Source organism: Salmo salar, chromosome 01 (assembly GCF_965601325.2).
Source record: "Salmo salar chromosome 01, fSalSal1, whole genome shotgun sequence".
In the NCBI taxonomy this organism is placed as follows: domain Eukaryota; kingdom Metazoa; phylum Chordata; class Actinopteri; order Salmoniformes; family Salmonidae; genus Salmo; species Salmo salar.
Genome location: NC_138291.1, coordinates 127,881,327 through 127,906,066, shown reverse-complemented (window position 1 = coordinate 127,906,066; position 24,740 = coordinate 127,881,327). Strand labels below are relative to the sequence as shown.

General features: G+C 38.9%; 1 protein-coding gene across 1 annotated transcript in view; it reads left to right on the top strand.

Annotated features, from left to right (window-relative positions):
- Positions 1 to 24,383, top strand: part of LOC106592999 (ciliary-associated calcium-binding coiled-coil protein 1) — a 64,492-nt gene extending 40,109 nt beyond the window's left edge. The window contains exons 7-8 of the mRNA XM_045687387.2: positions 10,959 to 11,117; positions 12,611 to 24,383. Of these exons, the coding sequence (XP_045543343.1) occupies positions 10,959 to 11,117; positions 12,611 to 12,694 (243 nt within the window). The 3' untranslated portion in view covers positions 12,695 to 24,383. The remainder of the gene's footprint in view (positions 1 to 10,958; positions 11,118 to 12,610) is intronic.
- The last annotated feature ends 357 nt before the right edge of the window (positions 24,384 to 24,740 follow it).

Below are 24,740 nucleotides of genomic sequence, written 5' to 3'. Positions count from 1 at the left end.
CCTCATTACATGACTCCTGTTGAACAGCAGGAAGAGGTACTGTGCTGTTGGACTACTGATGTCTACCTCATTACATGACTCCTATTGAACAGCAGGAAGAGGTACTGTACTGTACTGTAGGACTACTGATGTCTACCTCATTACATGACTCCTGTTGAACAGCAGGAAGAGGTACTGTACTGTAGGACTACTGATGTCTACCTCATTGCATGACTCCTGTTGAACAGCAGGAAGAGGTACTGTACTGTAGGACTACTGATGACTACCTCATTACATGACTCCTGTTGAACACCAGGAAGAGGTACTGTACTGTACTGTAGGACTACTGATGACTACCTCATTACATGACTCCTATTGAACAGCAGGAAGAGGTACTGTACTGTAGGACTACTGATGTCTACCTCATTACATGACTCCTGTTGAACAGCAGGAAGAGGTACTGTACTGTAGGACTACTGATGTGTACCTCATTACATGACTCCTGTTGAACACCAGGAAGAGGTACTGTACTGTACTGTAGGACTACTCATGTCTACCTCATTACATGACTCCTGTTGAACACCAGGAATAGGTACTGTACTGTACTGTAGTACTACTGATATCTACCTCATTACATGACTCCTGTTGAACAGCAGGAAGAGGTACTGTACTGTTGGACTACTGATGTTTACCTCATTACATGACTCCTGTTGAACACCAGGAAGAGGTACTGTACTGTAGGACTACTGATATCTACCTCATTACATGACTCCTGTTGAACAGCATGAAGAGGTACTGTACTGTAGGACAACTGATGTCTACCTCATTACATGACTCCTGTTGAACAGCATGAAGAGGTACTGTACTGTACTGTAGGACTACTGATGTCTACCTCATTACATGACCCCTGTTGAACAGCAGGAAGAGGTACTGTACTGTACTGTAGGACTACCTCATTACATGACTCCTGTTGAACAGCATGAAGAGGTACTGTACTGTAGGACTACTGATGTCTACCTCATTACATGACTCCTGTTGACCAGCATGAAGAGGTACTGTACTGTAGGACTACTGATGACTACCTCATTACATGACTCCTGTTGAACAGCAGGAAGAGGTACTGTACTGTAGGACTACTGATGTCTACCTCATTACATGACTCCTGTTGAACACCAGGAAGAGGTACTGTACTGTAGGACTACTGATGTCTACCTCATTACATGACTCCTGTTGAACACCAGGAAGAGGTAATGTACTGTACTGTAGTACTACTGATATCTACCTCATTACATGACTTCTGTTGAACAGCAGGAAGAGGTACTGTACTGTTGGACTACTGATGTTTACCTCATTACATGACTCCTGTTGAACACCAGGAAGAGGTACTGTACTGTAGGACTACTGATGTCTACCTCATTACATGACTCCTGTTGAACACCAGGAAGAGGTACTGTACTGTAGGACAACTGATGTCTACCTCATTACATGACTCCTGTTGAACAGCATGAAGAGGTACTGTACTGTACTGTAGGACTACGGATGTCTACCTCATTACATGCCTCCTGTTGACCAGCATGAAGAGGTACTGTACTGTAGGACTACTGATGACTACCTCATTACATGACTCCTGTTGAACAGCAGGAATAGGTACTGTACTGTAGACCTACTGAGTCTTCCTCATTACATGACTCCTGTTGAACACCAGGAAGAGGTACTGTACTGTACTGTAGGACTACTGATGTCTACCTCATTACATGACTCCTGTTGAACACCAGGAAGAGGTACTGTACTGTACTGTAGGACTACTGATGTTTACCTCATTACATGACTCCTGTTGAACACCAGGAAGAGGTACTGTACTGTAGGACAACTGATGTCTACCTCATTACATGACTCCTGTTGAACAGCATGAAGAGGTACTGTACTGTACTGTAGGACTACTGATGTCTACCTCATTACATGACTCCTGTTGAACACCAGGAAGAGGTACTGTACTGTACTGTAGGACTACTGATATCTACCTCATTACATGACTCCTGTTGAACAGCAGAAAGAGGTACTGTGCTGTTGGACTACTGATGTCTACCTCATTACATGACTCCTATTGAACAGCAGGAAGAGGTACTGTACTGTAGGACTACTGATGTCTACCTCATTACATGACCCCTGTTGAACAGCAGGAAGAGGTACTGTACTGTACTGTAGGACTACCTCATTACATGACTCCTGTTGAACAGCATGAAGAGGTACTGTACTGTAGGACTACTGATGTCTACCTCATTACATGACTCCTGTTGACCAGCATGAATAGGTACTGTACTGTAGGACTACTGATGACTACCTCATTACATGACTCCTGTTGAACAGCAGGAAGAGGTACTGTACTGTAGGACTACTGATGTCTACCTCATTACATGACTCCTGTTGAACACCAGGAAGTGGTACTGTACTGTAGGACTACTGATGTCTACCTCATTACATGACTCCTGTTGAACACCAGGAAGAGGTAATGTACTGTACTGTAGTACTACTGATATCTACCTCATTACATGACTGCTGTTGAACAGCAGGAAGAGGTACTGTACTGTTGGACTACTGATGTTTACCTCATTACATGACTCCTGTTGAACACCAGGAAGAGGTACTGTACTGTAGGACTACTGATATCTACCTCATTACATGACTCCTGTTGAACAGCATAAAGAGGTACTGTACTGTAGGACAACTGATGTCTACCTCATTACATGACTCCTGTTGAACAGCATGAAGAGGTACTGTACTGTACTGTAGGACTACGGATGTCTACCTCATTACAGGCCTCCTGTTGACCAGCATGAAGAGGTACTGTACTGTAGGACTACTGATGACTACCTCATTACATGACTCCTGTTGAACAGCAGGAAGAGGTACTGTACTGTAGGACTACTGAGTCTTCCTCATTACATGACTCCTGTTGAACACCAGGAAGAGGTACTGTACTGTACTGTAGGACTACTGATGTCTACCTCATTACATGACTCCTGTTGAACATCAGGAAGAGGTACTGTACTGTAGGACTACTGATGTTTACCTCATTACATGACTCCTGTTGAACACCAGGAAGAGGTACTGTACTGTACTGTAGGACTACTGATATCTACCTCATTACATGACTCCTGTTGAACAGCATGAAGAGGTACTGTACTGTAGGACAACTGATGTCTACCTCATTACATGACTCCTGTTGAACAGCATGAAGAGGTACTGTACTGTACTGTAGGACTACTGATGTCTACCTCATTACATGACTCCTGTTGAACACCAGGAAGAGGTACTGTACTGTACTGTAGGACTACTGATGTCTACCTCATTACATGACTCCTGTTGAACAGCAGGAAGAGGTACTGTGCTGTTGGACTACTGATGTCTACCTCATTACATGACTCCTATTGAACAGCAGGAAGAGGTACTGTACTGTAGGACTACTGATGTCTACCTCATTACATGACTCCTGTTGAACACCAGGAAGAGGTACTGTACTGTACTGTAGGACTACTGATATCTACCTCATTACATGACTCCTATTGAACAGCAGGAAGAGGTACTGTACTGTAGGACTACTGATGTCTACCTCATTACATGACCCCTGTTGAACAGCAGGAAGAGGTACTGTACTGTAGGACTACTGATATCTACCTCATTACATGACTCCTATTGAACAGCAGGAAGAGGTACTGTACTGTAGGACTACTGATGTCTACCTCATTACATGACTCCTGTTGAACAGCAGGAAGAGGTACTGTGCTGTTGGACTACTGATGTCTACCTCATTACATGACTCCTATTGAACAGCAGGAAGAGGTACTGTACTGTAGGACTACTGATGTCTACCTCATTACATGACTCCTGTTGAACAGCATGAAGAGGTACTGTACTGTAGGACTACTGATGACTACCTCATTACATGACTCCTGTTGAACAGCAGGAAGAGGTACTGTACTGTAGGACTACTGATGTCTACCTCATTACATGACTCCTGTTGAACACCAGGAAGAGGTACTGTACTGTACTGTAGGACTACTCATGTCTACCTCATTACATGACTCCTGTTGAACACCAGGAAGAGGTACTGTACTGTACTGTAGTACTACTGATATCTACCTCATTACATGACTCCTGTTGAACAGCAGGAAGAGGTACTGTACTGTTGGACTACTGATGTTTACCTCATTACATGACTCCTGTTGAACACCAGGAAGAGGTACTGTACTGTAGGACTACTGATATCTACCTCATTACATGACTCCTGTTGAACAGCATGAAGAGGTACTGTACTGTAGGACAACTGATGTCTACCTCATTACATGACTCCTGTTGAACAGCATGAAGAGGTACTGTACTGTACTGTAGGACTACTGATGTCTACCTCATTACATGACCCCTGTTGAACAGCAGGAAGAGGTACTGTACTGTACTGTAGGACTACCTCATTACATGACTCCTGTTGAACAGCATGAAGAGGTACTGTACTGTAGGACTACTGATGTCTACCTCATTACATGACTCCTGTTGACCAGCATGAAGAGGTACTGTACTGTAGGACTACTGATGACTACCTCATTACATGACTCCTGTTGAACAGCAGGAAGAGGTACTGTATGTTGGACTACTGATGTTTACCTCATTACATGACTCCTGTTGAACACCAGGAAGAGGTACTGTACTGTAGGACTACTGATATCTACCTCATTACATGACTCCTGTTGAACAGCATGAAGAGGTACTGTACTGTAGGACAACTGATGTCTACCTCATTACATGACTCCTGTTGAACAGCATGAAGAGGTACTGTACTGTAGGACTACTGATGTCTACCTCATTACATGACCCCTGTTGAACAGCAGGAAGAGGTACTGTACTGTACTGTAGGACTACCTCATTACATGACTCCTATTGAACAGCAGGAAGAGGTACTGTACTGTAGGAGTACTGATGACTACCTCATTACATGACTCCTGTTGACCAGCAGGAAGAGGTACTGTACTGCAGGACTACTGATGTCTACCTCATTACATGACTCCTGTTGAACAGCAGGAAGAGGTACTGTACTGTAGGACTACTGATATCTACCTCATTACATGACTCCTGTTGAACAGCAGGAAGAGGTACTGTGCTGTTGGACTACTGATGTCTACCTCATTACATGACTCCTATTGAACAGCAGGAAGAGGTACTGTACTGTAGGACTACTGATGTCTACCTCATTACATGACTCCTGTTGACCAGCATGAAGAGGTACTGTACTGTAGGACTACTGATGACTACCTCATTACATGACTCCTGTTGAACACCAGGAAGAGGTACTGTACTGTAGGACTACTGATATCTACCTCATTACATGACTCCTGTTGAACAGCATGAAGAGGTACTGTACTGTAGGACAACTGATGTCTACCTCATTACATGACTCCTGTTGAACAGCATGAAGAGGTACTGTACTGTAGGACTACTGATGACTACCTCATTACATGACTCCTGTTGAACAGCAGGAAGAGGTACTGTACTGTACTGTAGGACTACTGATGTCTACCTCATTACATGACTCCTGTTGACCAGTATGAAGAGGTACTGTACTGTAGGACAACTGATGACTACCTCATTACATGACTCCTGTTGACCAGCATGAAGAGGTACTGTACTGTAGGACTACTGATGTCTACCTCATTACATGACTCCTGTTGACCAGCATGAAGAGGTACTGTACTGTAGGACTACTGATGACTACCTCATTACATGACTCCTGTTGAACAGCAGGAAGAGGTACTGTACTGTAGGACTACTGATGTCTACCTCATTACATGACTCCTGTTGAACACCAGGAAGAGGTACTGTACTGTAGGACTACTGATATCTACCTCATTACATGACTCCTGTTGAACAGCATGAAGAGGTACTGTAGGACAACTGATGTCTACCTCATTACATGACTCCTGTTGAACAGCATGAAGAGGTACTGTACTGTACTGTAGGACTACTGATGTCTACCTCATTACATGACCCCTGTTGAACAGCATGAAGAGGTACTGTACTGTACTGTAGGACTACCTCATTACATGACTCCTGTTGAACAGTATGAAGAGGTAATGTACTGTAGGACTACTGATGTCTACCTCATTACATGACTCCTGTTGAACAGCAGGAAGAGGTACTGTACTGTAGGACTACTGATGTCTACCTCATTACATGACTCCTGTTGAACAGCAGGAAGAGGTACTGTACTGTAGGACTACTGATGACTACCTCATTACATGACTCCTATTGAACAGCAGGAAGAGGTAATGTACTGTAGGACTACTGATGACTACCTCATTACATGACTCCTGTTGACCAGCAGGAAGAGGTTCTGTACTGCAGGACTACTGATGTCTACCTCATTACATGACTCCTGTTGAACAGCAGGAAGAGGTACTGTACTGTAGGTCTACTGATGTCTACCTCATTACATGACTCCTGTTGAACACCAGGAAGAGGTACTGTACTGTACTGTTGGACTACTGATGTTTACCTCATTACATGACTCCTGTTGAACACCAGGAAGAGGTACTGTACTGTACTGTACTGTAGGACTACTGATGTCTACCTCATTACATGACTCCTGTTGAACACCAGGAAGAGGTACTGTACTGTACTGTAGGACTACTGATATCTACCTCATTACATGACTCCTATTGAACAGCAGGAAGAGGTACTGTACTGTATACTACTGATGTCTACCTCATTACATGACCCCTGTTGAACAGCAGGAAGAGGTCCTGTACTGTACTGTAGGACTACTGATATCTACCTCATTACATGACTCCTGTTGAACAGCAGGAAGAGGTACTGTGCTGTTGGACTACTGATGTCTACCTCATTACATGACTCCTATTGAACAGCAGGAAGAGGTACTGTACTGTACTGTAGGACTACTGATGTCTACCTCATTACATGACTCCTGTTGAACAGCAGGAAGAGGTACTGTACTGTAGGACTACTGATGTCTACCTCATTGCATGACTCCTGTTGAACAGCAGGAAGAGGTACTGTACTGTAGGACTACTGATGACTACCTCATTACATGACTCCTGTTGAACACCAGGAAGAGGTACTGTACTGTACTGTAGGACTACTGATGTCTACCTCATTACATGACTCCTGTTGAACACCAGGAAGAGGTACTGTACTGTACTGTAGTACTACTGATATCTACCTCATTACATGACTCCTGTTGAACAGCAGGAAGAGGTACTGTATGTTGGACTACTGATGTTTACCTCATTACATGACTCCTGTTGAACACCAGGAAGAGGTACTGTACTGTAGGACTACTGATATCTACCTCATTACATGACTCCTTTTGAACAGCATGAAGAGGTACTGTACTGTAGGACAACTGATGTCTACCTCATTACATGACTCCTGTTGAACAGCATGAAGAGGTACTGTACTGTAGGACTACTGATGTCTACCTCATTACATGACCCCTGTTGAACAGCAGGAAGAGGTACTGTACTGTACTGTAGGACTACCTCATTACATGACTCCTGTTGAACAGCAGGAAGAGGTAATGTACTGTAGGACTACTGATGTCTACCTCATTACATGACTCCTATTGAACAGCAGGAAGAGGTACTGTACTGTAGGACTACTGATGTCTACCTCATTACATGACCCCTGTTGAACAGCAGGAAGAGGTCCTGTACTGTACTGTAGGACTACTGATATCTACCTCATTACATGACTCCTGTTGAACAGCAGGAAGAGGTACTGTGCTGTTGGACTACTGATGTCTACCTCATTACATGACTCCTATTGAACAGCAGGAAGAGGTAATGTACTGTACTGTAGGACTACTGATGTCTACCTCATTACATGACTCCTGTTGAACAGCAGGAAGAGGTACTGTACTGTAGGACTACTGATGTCTACCTCATTGCATGACTCCTGTTGAACAGCAGGAAGAGGTACTGTACTGTAGGACTACTGATGACTACCTCATTACATGACTCCTGTTGAACACCAGGAAGAGGTACTGTACTGTACTGTAGGACTACTGATGTCTACCTCATTACATGATTCCTGTTGAACACCAGGAAGAGGTACTGTACTGTACTGTAGGACTACCTCATTACATGACTCCTGTTGAACAGCAGGAAGAGGTAATGTACTGTAGGACTACTGATGTCTACCTCATTACATGACTCCTATTGAACAGCAGGAAGAGGTACTGTATGTTGGACTACTGATGTTTACCTCATTACATGACTCCTGTTGAACACCAGGAAGAGGTACTGTACTGTAGGACTACTGATATCTACCTCATTACATGACTCCTGTTGAACAGCATGAAGAGGTACTGTACTGTAGGACAACTGATGTCTACCTCATTACATGACTCCTGTTGAACAGCATGAAGAGGTACTGTACTGTAGGACTACTGATGTCTACCTCATTACATGACCCCTGTTGAACAGCAGGAAGAGGTACTGTACTGTACTGTAGGACTACCTCATTACATGACTCCTGTTGAACAGCAGGAAGAGGTAATGTACTGTAGGACTACTGATGTCTACCTCATTACATGACTCCTGTTGAACAGCAGGAAGAGGTACTGTACTGTAGGACTACTGATGTTTACCTCATTACATGACTCCTGTTGAACACCAGGAAGAGGTACTGTACTGTAGGACTACTGATATCTACCTCATTACATGACTCCTGTTGAACACCAGGAAGAGGTACTGTACTGTAGGACTACTGATATCTACCTCATTACATGACTCCTGTTGAACAGCATGAAGAGGTACTGTACTGTAGGACAACTGATGTCTACCTCATTACATGACTCCTGTTCAACAGTATGAAGAGGTACTGTACTGTAGGACTACTGATGTCTACCTCATTACATGACCCCTGTTGAACAGCAGGAAGAGGTACTGTACTGTACTGTAGGACTACCTCATTACATGACTCCTATTGAACAGCAGGAAGAGGTACTGTACTGTAGGACTACTGATGACTACCTCATTACATGACTCCTGTTGACCAGCAGGAAGAGGTACTGTACTGCAGGACTACTGATGTCTACCTCATTACATGACTCCTGTTGAACAGCAGGAAGAGGTACTGTACTGTATGTCTACTGATGTCTACCTCATTACATGACTCCTGTTGAACACCAGGAAGAGGTACTGTACTGTACTGTTGGACTACTGATGTTTACCTCATTACATGACTCCTGTTGAACACCAGGAAGAGGTACTTTACTGTACTGTAGGACTACTGATATCTACCTCATTACATGACTCCTGTTTAACAGCATGAAGAGGTACTGTACTGTAGGACAACTGATGTCTACCTCATTACATGACTCCTGTTGAACAGCATGAAGAGGTACTGTACTGTACTGTAGGACTACTGATGTCTACCTCATTACATGACCCCTGTTGAACAGCAGGAAGAGGTACTGTACTGTACTGTAGGACTACCTCATTACATGACTCCTGTTGAACAGCAGGAAGAGGTACTGTACTGTAGGACTACTGATGTCTACCTCATTACATGACTCCTGTTGAACAGCAGGAACAGGTACTGTACTGTAGGACTACTGATATCTACCTCATTACATGACTCCTGTTGAACAGCAGGAAGAGGTACTGTACTGTAGGACTACTGATGACTACCTCATTACATGACTCCTGTTGACCAGCAGGAAGAAGTACTGTACTGCAGGACTACTGATGTCTACCTCATTACATGACTCCTGTTCAACAGCAGGAAGAGGTACTGTACTGCAGGACTACCTCATTACATGACTCCTGTTCTTTGCTTAGACTCCTGTTGAACAGCAGGAAGAGGTAGTTTGCTATTTTAGTATACTATCTGGATTAAAAAGACAAGTAGATAAATAAATAATACAGATTATATTATTGTCTATTATTTCTGAGTTAGTATCACTCCTTTTCCACAACTCCTGTTCCAAGTCAGTGATCATGCCGTTTCCCATATGACCACAGGTGGGCGCTGTCACAATGTTGAAGACCTCTTTACTGAGAACTAAAGCCTGACTTTATGACTGATCACTGCTAGTACATACTATAACGGTTGATTTAAACATGTAGTAACATAATTTAAGGGTAGGATATTGTAGTTAAATACCATAACGGTTGATTTAAACATATAGCAACAGAATGTAAGGGTAGGAGATGGTAGTTAAATACCATAACGGTTGATTTAAACATATAGCAACAGAATGTAAGGGTAGGATATTGTAGTTAAAGTTGTAATGGTATTCTGAACATGCCAGTAGCTTTGCATTCATCTCGTTCCTATTCAACATGCAGCACCATACACATAATGGAACAATGATGTGAATCTCCCTCCTGGAATATTCTACCTGTCTGATACTGACCCAGGGACAGAGGACCGGCCTGTCTGATAGGTGGTGGTCTGTTGACCCAGGGACAGAGGACCAGCCTGTCTGATAGGTGGTGTTCTGTTGACCCAGGGACAGAGGACCAGCCTGTCTGATAGGTGGTGGTCTGTTGACCCAGGGACAGAGGACCATTCTGTCTGATAGGTGTTCTGTTGACCCAGGGACAGAGGACCAGCCTGTCTGATAGGTGGTGGTCTGTTGACCCAGGGACAGAGGACCAGCCTGTCTGATAGGTGGTGTTCTGTTGACCCAGTGACAGAGGACCAGCCTGTCTGATAGGTGGTGTTCTGTTGACCCAGGGACAGAGGACCAGCCTGTCTGATAGGTGGTGTTCTACTGACCCAGGGACAGAGGACCAGCCTGTCTGATAGGTGGTGTTCTGTTGACCCAGGGACAGAGGACCAGCCTGTCTGATAGGTGGTGTTCTACTGACCCAGGGACAGAGGACCAGCCTGTCTGATAGGTGGTGTTCTGTTGACCCAGGGACAGAGGACCAGCCTGTCTGATAGGTGGTCTGTTTACCCAGGGACAGAGGACCAGCCAGGTGGAGGATGGAGAGGTACCAGGTGAAACAGTTCTGGAGCAAGAGAAGGAGAACAAGGCTACAGAGTTTGAAGAGTACAACGTTCAGGATGTGAAAGACGTGCTGGATGACCTGACCAAAGAGATGCTGAGAAACCTACAGGTGAGATTTCATGATGAATCTGAGTCCTTTAAAGCTTTTTGTTGTATAGTTTTTATTGAAATGAACAACCTTCATGTATACTGGTGTTTATATATACAGTTGAATTGGATCGTTGATCCATCTGGAGGCCAGTTCTCAGCTGAATTCCAATAACCAGTCCAGATATAACCACGCTGACTGCAGCCGAACACAGGCTTTGGGACTGTTGTTGGATGTTTTCATATCTTCCTTGACAAGTTTTCACAAGTTGAATATATTCGATGTTAAACAGGAAACGCAGGTTTTGTTTTATACTAATTGTTGTCATGTTTATAAAACAGTACAGGTGGTTTTCATTATGATGGGTCTAAATAGGACAACAGAGACATGGAGGGTTGTGTTCCAAATGGCACCCTATTTCCCTATGTAGTGCACTACGTTTGACCAGAGTCCTATGGGCCTTGGTTGAAAGTAGTGCACTAAATAGTGAATAGGGTGACAGACGTAAATCACAGTAGACAGGCCCGTGTGATAAAGAGCTGAACAGCTACACTCACTGACTGACTGACTGACTGACTGACGGACTGACGGACTGACGGACTGACGGACGTCCATGTTATTGAGTGGCTCTGCTGTAATGTGATTCTTCATCCCCAACAGTGTGCAGCATCCTGATTCTGAATGATCCACCACCGTACAACTACAGCTATTTCTAACCATTCTCTCTCCTTTCTGTCTGCTCAATGTCAATGACTTTCTCTCTTTTCTGTCTGCTCAAGGTCAATGACATATTTCACTGCTACAATTTACACTTATAGCAGAAGATCCCATTGATCAGATGAGTTAATAGAATGACTCAGTTCCTGTCACAACACTGAGAGAGAGAGATGCAGTGTGGGATACGAACTCTCAGCAGCCTCTCTACCTCAATCTCCTGTTGGTAGTGACGGCTTTAACCTTCATTGTGGATCGTCTCGGGCCAAATCGCCGCTCTCTTGTTAAACGATATTTAATAACATTCATTTTTTTTCCCTCTGAAGGGGATATGTTCCTAGGAGTTTCAACAGGCATGCGGGTCTCATCATACGGCTTTAACCTTCATTGTGGATCGTCTCGGGCCAAATCGCCGCTCTGTTGTTAAACGATATGTTGAAATGATTAAATGTAGGACAAGCTGTGGATGAATTCCATAAGTAGGTTGGAACTGTTCCATTCTCAAGTATACAGCCCAACATACAGCCAGGGAAATGCATACAGCCAGGGGAATACATACAGCCGGGGAAATACATACAGCCGGGGAAATACATACAGCCAGGGGAAATACATACAGCCAGGGGAATACATGCAGCCGGGGAAATAGATGCAGCCAGGGAAATGCATGCAGCCGGGGAAATACACGCAGCCAGGGAAATACAATCGTCTATTGGATGACAACGTTGAAGCACTCTTCATTTGTTAAATAATGAGTAGTTATCCAAACTATTATCAATGTCTTTCCTCTTGTGTTGTTACAGGCTGAATTCACAGAGAAGCTGAGAGTCCAGGAGGAGAGCTTCAGCACCAGACTAGAACCACTGAAACATTCTGCCTGCAAATAGCTACAATAAACCACACAGTCTATAATATATCCACAATACACCACACAGTCTATAATATATCCACAATACACCACACAGTCTATAATATATCCACTATACACCACAGTCTATAATATATCCACAATACACCACACAGTCTATAACATATCCACAATACACCACACAGTCTATAATATATCCACAATACACCACACAGTCTATAATATATCCACAATACACCACACAGTCTATAATATATCCACAATACACCACACAGTCTATAATATGTCCACTATACACCACACAGTCTATAATATAACCACAATACACCACGCAGTCTATAATATAACCACAATACACCACACAGTCTATAATATATCCACTATGAACACAATACACCACACAGTCTATAATATATCCACTACACACCACACAGTCTATAATATATCCACAATACACAACACAGTCTATAATATATCCCCAATACACCACACAGTCTATAATATATCCCCAATACACCACACAGTCTATAACATATCCACAATACACCACACAGTCTATAACATATCCACTATGAACACAATACACCACACAGTCTATAATATATCCACTATGAACACAATACAGTCTATAATATATCCACTATACACCACAGAGTCAATAATATATCCACTATGAACACAATACACCACACAGTCTATAATATATCCACAATACACCACACAGTCTATAATATATCCACAATACACCACACAGTCTACAATATAACCACAATACACCACACAGTCTATAAAATATCCACTATGAACACAATACAGTCTATAATATATCCACAATACACCACACAGTCTATAACATATCCACAATACACCACACAGTCTATAATATATCCACAATACACCACACAGTCTATAATATATCCACAATACACCACACAGTCTATAATATATCCACTATGAACACAATACACCACACAGTCTATAATATATCCACAATACCCCACACAGTCTATAACATATCCACTATGAACACAATACAGTCTATAATATATCCACAATACACCACACAGTCTATAATATGTCCACAATACACCACACAGTCAATAATATATCCACAATACACCACACAGTCTATAATATATCCACTATGAACACAATACACCACACAGTCTATAATATATCCACTATGAACACAATACAGTCTATAATATATCCACTATACACCACAGAGTCAATAATATATCCACTATGAACACAATACACCACACAGTCTATAATATATCCACAATACACCACACAGTCTATAATATATCCACAATACACCACGCAGTCTATAATATAACCACAATACACCACACAGTCTATAATATATCCACTATGAACACAATACACCACACAGTCTATAATATATCCACTACACACCACACAGTCTATAATATATCCACAATACACCACACAGTCTATAATATATCCACAATACACCACACAGTCTATAATATATCCACAATACACCACACAGTCTATAATATATCCCCAATACACCACACAGTCTATAATATATCCCCAATACACCACACAGTCTATAACATATCCATAATACACCACACAGTCTATAATATATCCACTATGAACACAATACACCACACAGTCTATATTATATCCACTATGAAAACAATAAAGTCTATAATATATCCACAATACACCACACAGTCTATAATATATCCACTATGAACACAATACAGTCAATAATATATCCACAATACACCACACAGTCTATAATATATCCACAATACACCACACACCACACAGTCTATAACATATCCACTATGAACACAATACACCACACAGTCTATAATATATCCACTATGAACAGAATACAGTCTATAATATATCCACTATACACCACAGAGTCAATAATATATCCACTATGAACACAATACACCACACAGTCTATAATATATCCACAATACACCACACAGTCTATAATATATCCACAATACACCACACAGTCTACAATATAACCACAATACACCACACAGTCTATAAAATATCCACTATGAACACAATACAGTCTATAATATATCCACAATACACCACACAGTCTATAACATATCCACAATACACCACACAGTCTATAATATATCCACAATACACCACACAGTCTATAATATATCCACAATACACCACACAGTCTATAATATATCCACTATGAACACAATACACCACACAGTCTATAATATATCCACAATACCCCACACAGTCTATAACATATCCACTATGAACACAATACAGTCTATAATATATCCACAATACACCACACAGTCTATAATATATCCACAATACACCACACAGTCTATAATATATCCACAATACACCACACAGTCTATAATATATCCACTATGAACACAATACACCACACAGTCTATAATATATCCACAATACCCCACACAGTCTATAATATATCCACAATACACCACACAGTCTATAACATATCCACAATACACCACACTGTCTATAATATATCCACAATACACCACACAGTCTATAATATATCCACAATACACCACACAGTCTATAATATATCCACTATGAACACAATACACCACACAGTCTATAATATATCCACAATACCCCACACAGTCTATAACATATCCACTATGAACACAATACAGTCTATAATATATCCACAATACACCACACAGTCTATAATATGTCCACAATACACCACACAGTCAATAATATATCCACAATACACCACACAGTCTATAATATATCCACTATGAACACAATACACCACACAGTCTATAATATATCCACTATACACCACAGAGTCAATAATATATCCACTATGAACACAATACACCACACAGTCTATAATATATCCACAATACACCACACAGTCTATAATATATCCACAATACACCACACAGTCTATAATATATCCACAATACACCACACAGTCTATAATATATCCACAATACACCACACAGTCTATAATATGTCCACTATACACCACACAGTCTATAATATAACCACAATACACCACGCAGTCTATAATATAACCACAATACACCACACAGTCTATAATATATCCACTATGAACACAATACACCACACAGTCTATAATATATCCACTACACACCACACAGTCTATAATATATCCACAATACACAACACAGTCTATAATATATCCCCAATACACCACACATTCTATAATATATCCCCAATACACCACACAGTCTATAATATATCCCCAATACACCACACAGTCTATAACATATCCACAATACACCACACAGTCTATAACATATCCACTATGAACACAATACACCACACAGTCTATAATATATCCACTATGAACACAATACAGTCTATAATATATCCACTATACACCACAGAGTCAATAATATATCCACTATGAACACAATACACCACACAGTCTATAATATATCCACAATACACCACACAGTCTATAATATATCCACAATACACCACACAGTCTACAATATAACCACAATACACCACACAGTCTATAAAATATCCACTATGAACACAATACAGTCTATAATATATCCACAATACACCACACAGTCTATAACATATCCACAATACACCACACAGTCTATAATATATCCACAATACACCACACAGTCTATAATATATCCACAATACACCACACAGTCTATAATATATCCACTATGAACACAATGCACCACACAGTCTATAATATATCCACAATACCCCACACAGTCTATAACATATCCACTATGAACACAATACAGTCTATAATATATCCACAATACACCACACAGTCTATAATATGTCCACAATACACCACACAGTCAATAATATATCCACAATACACCACACAGTCTATAATATATCCACTATGAACACAATACACCACACAGTCTATAATATATCCACTATGAACACAATACACTCTATAATATATCCACTATACACCACAGAGTCAATAATATATCCACTATGAACACAATACACCACACAGTCTATAATATATCCACAATACACCACACAGTCTATAATATATCCACAATACACCACGCAGTCTATAATATAACCACAATACACCACACAGTCTATAATATATCCACTATGAACACAATACACCACACAGTCTATAATATATCCACTACACACCACACAGTCTATAATATATCCACAATACACCACACAGTCTATAATATATCCACAATACACCACACAGTCTATAATATATCCACAATACACCACACAGTCTATAATATATCCACTATGAACACAATACACCACACAGTCTATAATATATCCACTACACACCACACAGTCTATAATATATCCACAATACACCACACAGTCTATAACATATCCATAATACACCACACAGTCTATAATATATCCACTATGAACACAATACACCACACAGTCTATATTATATCCACTATGAAAACAATAAAGTCTATAATATATCCACAATACACCACACAGTCTATAATATATCCACTATGAACACAATACAGTCAATAATATATCCACAATACACCACACAGTCTATAATATATCCACAATACACCACACACCACACAGTCTATAACATATCCACTATGAACACAATACACCACACAGTCTATAATATATCCACTATGAACACAATACAGTCTATAATATATCCACTATACACCACAGAGTCAATAATATATCCACTATGAACACAATACACCACACAGTCTATAATATATCCACAATACACCACACAGTCTATAATATATCCACAATACACCACACAGTCTACAATATAACCACAATACACCACACAGTCTATAAAATATCCACTATGAACACAATACAGTCTATAATATATCCACAATACACCACACAGTCTATAACATATCCACAATACACCACACAGTCTATAATATATCCACAATACACCACACAGTCTATAATATATCCACAATACACCACACAGTCTATAATATATCCACTATGAACACAATACACCACACAGTCTATAATATATCCACAATACCCCACACAGTCTATAACATATCCACTATGAACACAATACAGTCTATAATATATCCACAATACACCACACAGTCTATAATATATCCACAATACACCACACAGTCTACAATATAACCACAATACACCACACAGTCTATAAAATATCCACTATGAACACAATACAGTCTATAATATATCCACAATACACCACACAGTCTATAACATATCCACAATACACCACACTGTCTATAATATATCCACAATACACCACACAGTCTATAATATATCCACAATACACCACACAGTCTATAATATATCCACTATGAACACAATACACCACACAGTCTATAATATATCCACAATACCCCACACAGTCTATAACATATCCACTATGAACACAATACAGTCTATAATATATCCACAATACACCACACAGTCTATAATATGTCCACAATACACCACACAGTCAATAATATATCCACAATACACCACACAGTCTATAATATATCCACTATGAACACAATACACCACACAGTCTATAATATATCCACTATACACCACAGAGTCAATAATATATCCACTATGAACACAATACACCACACAGTCTATAATATATCCACAATACACCACACAGTCTATAATATATCCACAATACACCACACAGTCTACAATATAACCACAATACACCACACAGTCTATAATATATCCACTATGAACACAATACAGTCTATAATATATCCACAATACACCACACAGTCTATAATATATCCACAATACACCACACAGTCTATAATATATCCACAATACACCACACAGTCTATAATATATCCACTATGAACACAATACACCACACAGTCTATAATAAATCCACAATACCCCACACAGTCTATAACATATCCACTATGAACACAATACAGTCTATAATATATCCACAATACACCACACAGTCTATAATATGTCCACAATACACCACACAGTCAATAATATATCCACAATACACCACACAGTCTATAATATATCCACTATACACCACACAGTCTATAATATATCCACTATACACCACACAGTCTATAATATATCCACAATACACCACACAGTCTATAAGTCCACTATACACCACACAGTCTATAATATGTCCACTATACACCACACAGTCTATAATATAACCACAATACACCACGCAGTCTATAATATAACCACAATACACCACACAGTCTATAATATATCCACTATGAACACAATACACCAAACAGTCTATAATATATCCACTATACACCACACAGTCTATAATATATCCACAATACACCACACAGTCTATAATATATCCACAATACACCACACAGTCTATAATATATCCCCAATACACCACACAGTCTATAATATATCCCCAATACACCACACAGTCTATAACATATCCACAATACACCACACAGTCTATAATATATCCACTATGAACACAATACACCACACAGTCTAATATATCCACGATACCCCACAGTCTATAATATGTCCACTATACACCACACAGTCTATAATATATCCACTATGAACACAATACACCACACAGTCTATAATATATCCACTATACACCACACAGTCTATAATATATCCACAATACACCACACAGTCTATAATATATCCACAATACACCACACAGTCTATAATATATCCCCAATACACCACACAGTCTATAATATATCCCCAATACACCACACAGTCTATAACATATCCACAATAAACCACACAGTCTATAATATATCCACTATGAACACAATACACCACACAGTCTATATTATATCCACTATGAACACAATAAAGTCTATAATATATCCACAATACACCACACAGTCTATAATATATCATCTATGAACACAATACAGTCAATAATATATCCACAATACACCACACAGTCTATAATATATCCACAATACACCACACACCACACAGTCTATAACATATCCACTATGAACACAATACACCACACAGTCTATAATATATCCACTATGAACACAATACAGTCTATAATATATCCACTATACACCACAGAGTCAATAATATATCCACTATTAACACAATACACCACACAGTCTATAATATATCCACAATACACCACACAGTCTATAATATATCCACAATACACCACACAGTCTACAATATAACCACAATACACCACACAGTCTATAATATATCGACTATGAACACAATACAGTCTATAATATATCCACAATACACCACACAGTCTAACATATCCACAATACACCACACAGTCTATAATATATCCACAATACACCACACAGTCTATAATATATCCACAATACACCACACAGTCTATAATATATCCACTATGAACACAATACACCACACAGTCTATAATATATCCACAATACCCCACACAGTCTATAAAATATCCACTATGAACACAATACAGTCTATAATATATCCACAATACACCACACAGTCTATAATATGTCCACAATAAACCACACAGTCAATAATATATCCACAATACACCACACAGTCTATAACATATCCACAATACACCACACAGTCTATAATATATCCACTATGAACACAATACACCACACAGTCTAATATATCCACGATACACCACAGTCTATAATATATCCACAATACACCACACAGTCTATAACATATCCACAATACACCACACAGTCTATAATATATCCACAATACACCACACAGTCTATAATATATCCACAATACACCACACAGTCTATAATATATCCACAATACACCACACAGTCTATAATATGTCCACTATACACCACACAGTCTATAATATATCCACTATGAACACAATACACCACACAGTCTATAATATATCCACTATACACCACACAGTCTATAATATATCCACAATACACCACACAGTCTATAATATATCCACAATACACCACACAGTCTATAATATATCCACAATACACCACACAGTCTATAATATATCCCCAATACACCACACAGTCTATAATATATCCCCAATACACCACACAGTCTATAATATATCCCCAATACACCACACAGTCTATAACATATCCACAATAAACCACACAGTCTATAATATATCCACTATGAACTCAATACACCACACAGTCTATATTATATCCACTATGAACACAATAAAGTCTATAATATATCCACAATACACCACACAGTCTATAATATATCCACTATGAACACAATACAGTCAATAATATATCCACAATACACCACACAGTCTATAATATATCCACAATACACCACACACCACACAGTCTATAACATATCCACTATGAACACAATACACCACACAGTCTATAATATATCCACAATACACCACACACCACACAGTCTATAACATATCCACTATGAACACAATACACCACACAGTCTATAATATATCCACTATGAACACAATACAGTCTATAATATATCCACTATACACCACAGAGTCAATAATATATCCACTATGAACACAATACACCACACAGTCTATAATATATCCACAATACACCACACAGTCTATAATATATCCACAATACACCACACAGTCTACAATATAACCACAATACACCACACAGTCTATAATATATCCACTATGAACACAATACAGTCTATAATATATCCACAATACACCACACAGTCTAACATATCCACAATACACCACACAGTCTATAATATATCCACAATACACCACACAGTCTATAATATATCCACAATACACCACACAGTCTATAATATATCCACTATGAACACAATACACCACACAGTCTATAATATATCCACAATACCCAACACAGTCTATAACATATCCACTATGAACACAATACAGTCTATAATATATCCACAATACACCACACAGTCTATAATATGTCCACAATACACCACACAGTCAATAATATATCCACAATACACCACACAGTCTATAATATATCCACTATGAACACAATACACCACACAGTCTATAATATATCCACTATGAACACAATACAGTCTATAATATATCCACTATACACCACAGAGTCAATAATATATCCACTATGAACACAATACACCACACAGTCTATAATATATCCACAATACACCACACAGTCTATAATATATCCACAATACACCACACAGTCTATAATATATCCACTATGAACACAATACAGTCTATAATATATCCACAATACACCACACAGTCTATAATATATCCACAATACACCACACAGTCTATAAAATATCCACAATACAACACACAGTCTATAATATATCCACAATACACCACACAGTCTATAATATATCCACTATGAACACAATACACCACACAGTCTATAATATATCCACAATACCCCACACAGTCTATAACATATCCACTATGAACACAATACAGTCTATAATATATCCACAATACACCACACAGTCTATAATATGTCCACAATACACCACACAGTCAATAATATATCCACAATACACCACACAGTCTATAATATATCCACTATACACCACACAGTCTATAATATATCCACTATACACCACACAGTCTATAATATATCCACAATACACCACACAGTCTATAATAAGTCCACTATACACCACACAGTCTATAATATGTCCACTATACACCACACAGTCTATAATATAACCACAATACACCACGCAGTCTATAATATAACCACAATACACCACACAGTCTATAATATATCCACTATGAACACAATACACCACACAGTCTATAATATATCCACTATACACCACACAGTCTATAATATATCCACAATACACCACACAGTCTATAATATATCCACTATGAACACAATACACCACACAGTCTATATCATATCCACTATGAACACAATAAAGTCTATAATATATCCACAATACACCACACAGTCTATAATATATCCACTATGAACACAATACAGTCTATAATATATCCCCAATACACCACACAGTCTATAATATATCCCCAATACACCACACAGTCTATAACATATCCACAATACACCACACAGTCTATAATATATCCACTATGAACACAATACACCACACAGTCTATATCATATCCACTATGAACACAAAGTCTATAATATATCCACAATACACCACACAGTCTATAATATATCCACTATGAACACAATACAGTCTATAATATATCCACAATACACCACACAGTCTATAATATATCCACAATACACCACACACCACACAGTCTATAACATATCCACTATGAACACAATACACCACACAGTCTATAATATATCCACAATACACCACACAGTCTATAATATATCCACTATGAACACAATACAGTCAATAATATATCCACAATACACCACACAGTCTATAATATATCCACAATACACCACACACCACACAGTCTATAACATATCCACTATGAACACAATACACCACACAGTCTATAATATATCCACTATGAACACAATACAGTCTATAATATATCCACTATACACCACAGAGTCAATAATATATCCACTATGAACACAATACACCACACAGTCTATAATATATCCACAATACACCACACAGTCTATAATATATCCACAATACACCACACAGTCTACAATATAACCACAATACACCACACAGTCTATAATATATCCACTATGAACACAATACAGTCTATAATATATCCACAATACACCACACAGTCTATAACATATCCACAATACACCACACAGTCTATAATATATCCACAATACACCACACAGTCTATAATATATCCACAATACACCACACAGTCTATAATATATCCACTATGAACACAATACACCACACAGTCTATAATATATCCACAATACCCCACAAAGTCTATAACATATCCACTATGAACACAATACAGTCTATAATATATCCACAATACACCACACAGTCTATAATATGTCCACAATACACCACACAGTCAATAATATATCCACAATACACCACACAGTCTATAATATATCCACTATGAACACAATACACCACACAGTCTATAATATATCCACTATACACCACAGAGTCAATAATATATCCACTATGAACACAATACACCACACAGTCTATAATATATCCACAATACACCACACAGTCTATAACATATCCACTATGAACACAATACAGTCTATAATATATCCACAATACACCACACAGTCTATAATATGTCCACAATACACCACACAGTCAATAATATATCCACAATACACCACACAGTCTATAATATATCCACTATGAACACAATACACCACACAGTCTATAATATATCCACTATGAACACAATACAGTCTATAATATATCCACTATACACCACAGAGTCAATAATATATCCACTATGAACACAATACACCACACAGTCTATAATATATCCACAATACACCACACAGTCTATAATATATCCACAATACACCACACAGTCTACAATATAACCACAATACACCACACAGTCTACAATATATCCACTATGAACACAATACAGTCTATAATATATCCACAATACACCACACAGTCTATAACATATCCACAATACACCACACAGTCTATAATAAATCGACAATACACCACACAGTCTATAATATATTCACAATACACCACACAGTCTATAATATATCCACAATACACCACACAGTCTATAATATATGCACTATACACAACACAGTCTATTACATATCCACAATACACCACACAGTCTATAACATATCCACAATACACCACACAATCTATAACATATCCACAATACACCACACAGTCTATAATATATCCACTATACACAACACAGTCTATTACATATCCACAATACACCACACAGACTATAACATATCCACAATACACCACACAGTCTATAATATATCCACAATACAACACAGTCTATAATATATCCACAATACACCACACAGTCTATAATATATCCACAATACACCACACAGTCTATAATATATCCACAATACACCACACAGTCTGTAATATATCCACAATACACAATACAGTCTATAACATATCCACTATGAATACAACACAGTCTATAATATATCCAAAATACACCACACAGTCTATAATATATCCACTATGAACACAATACACCA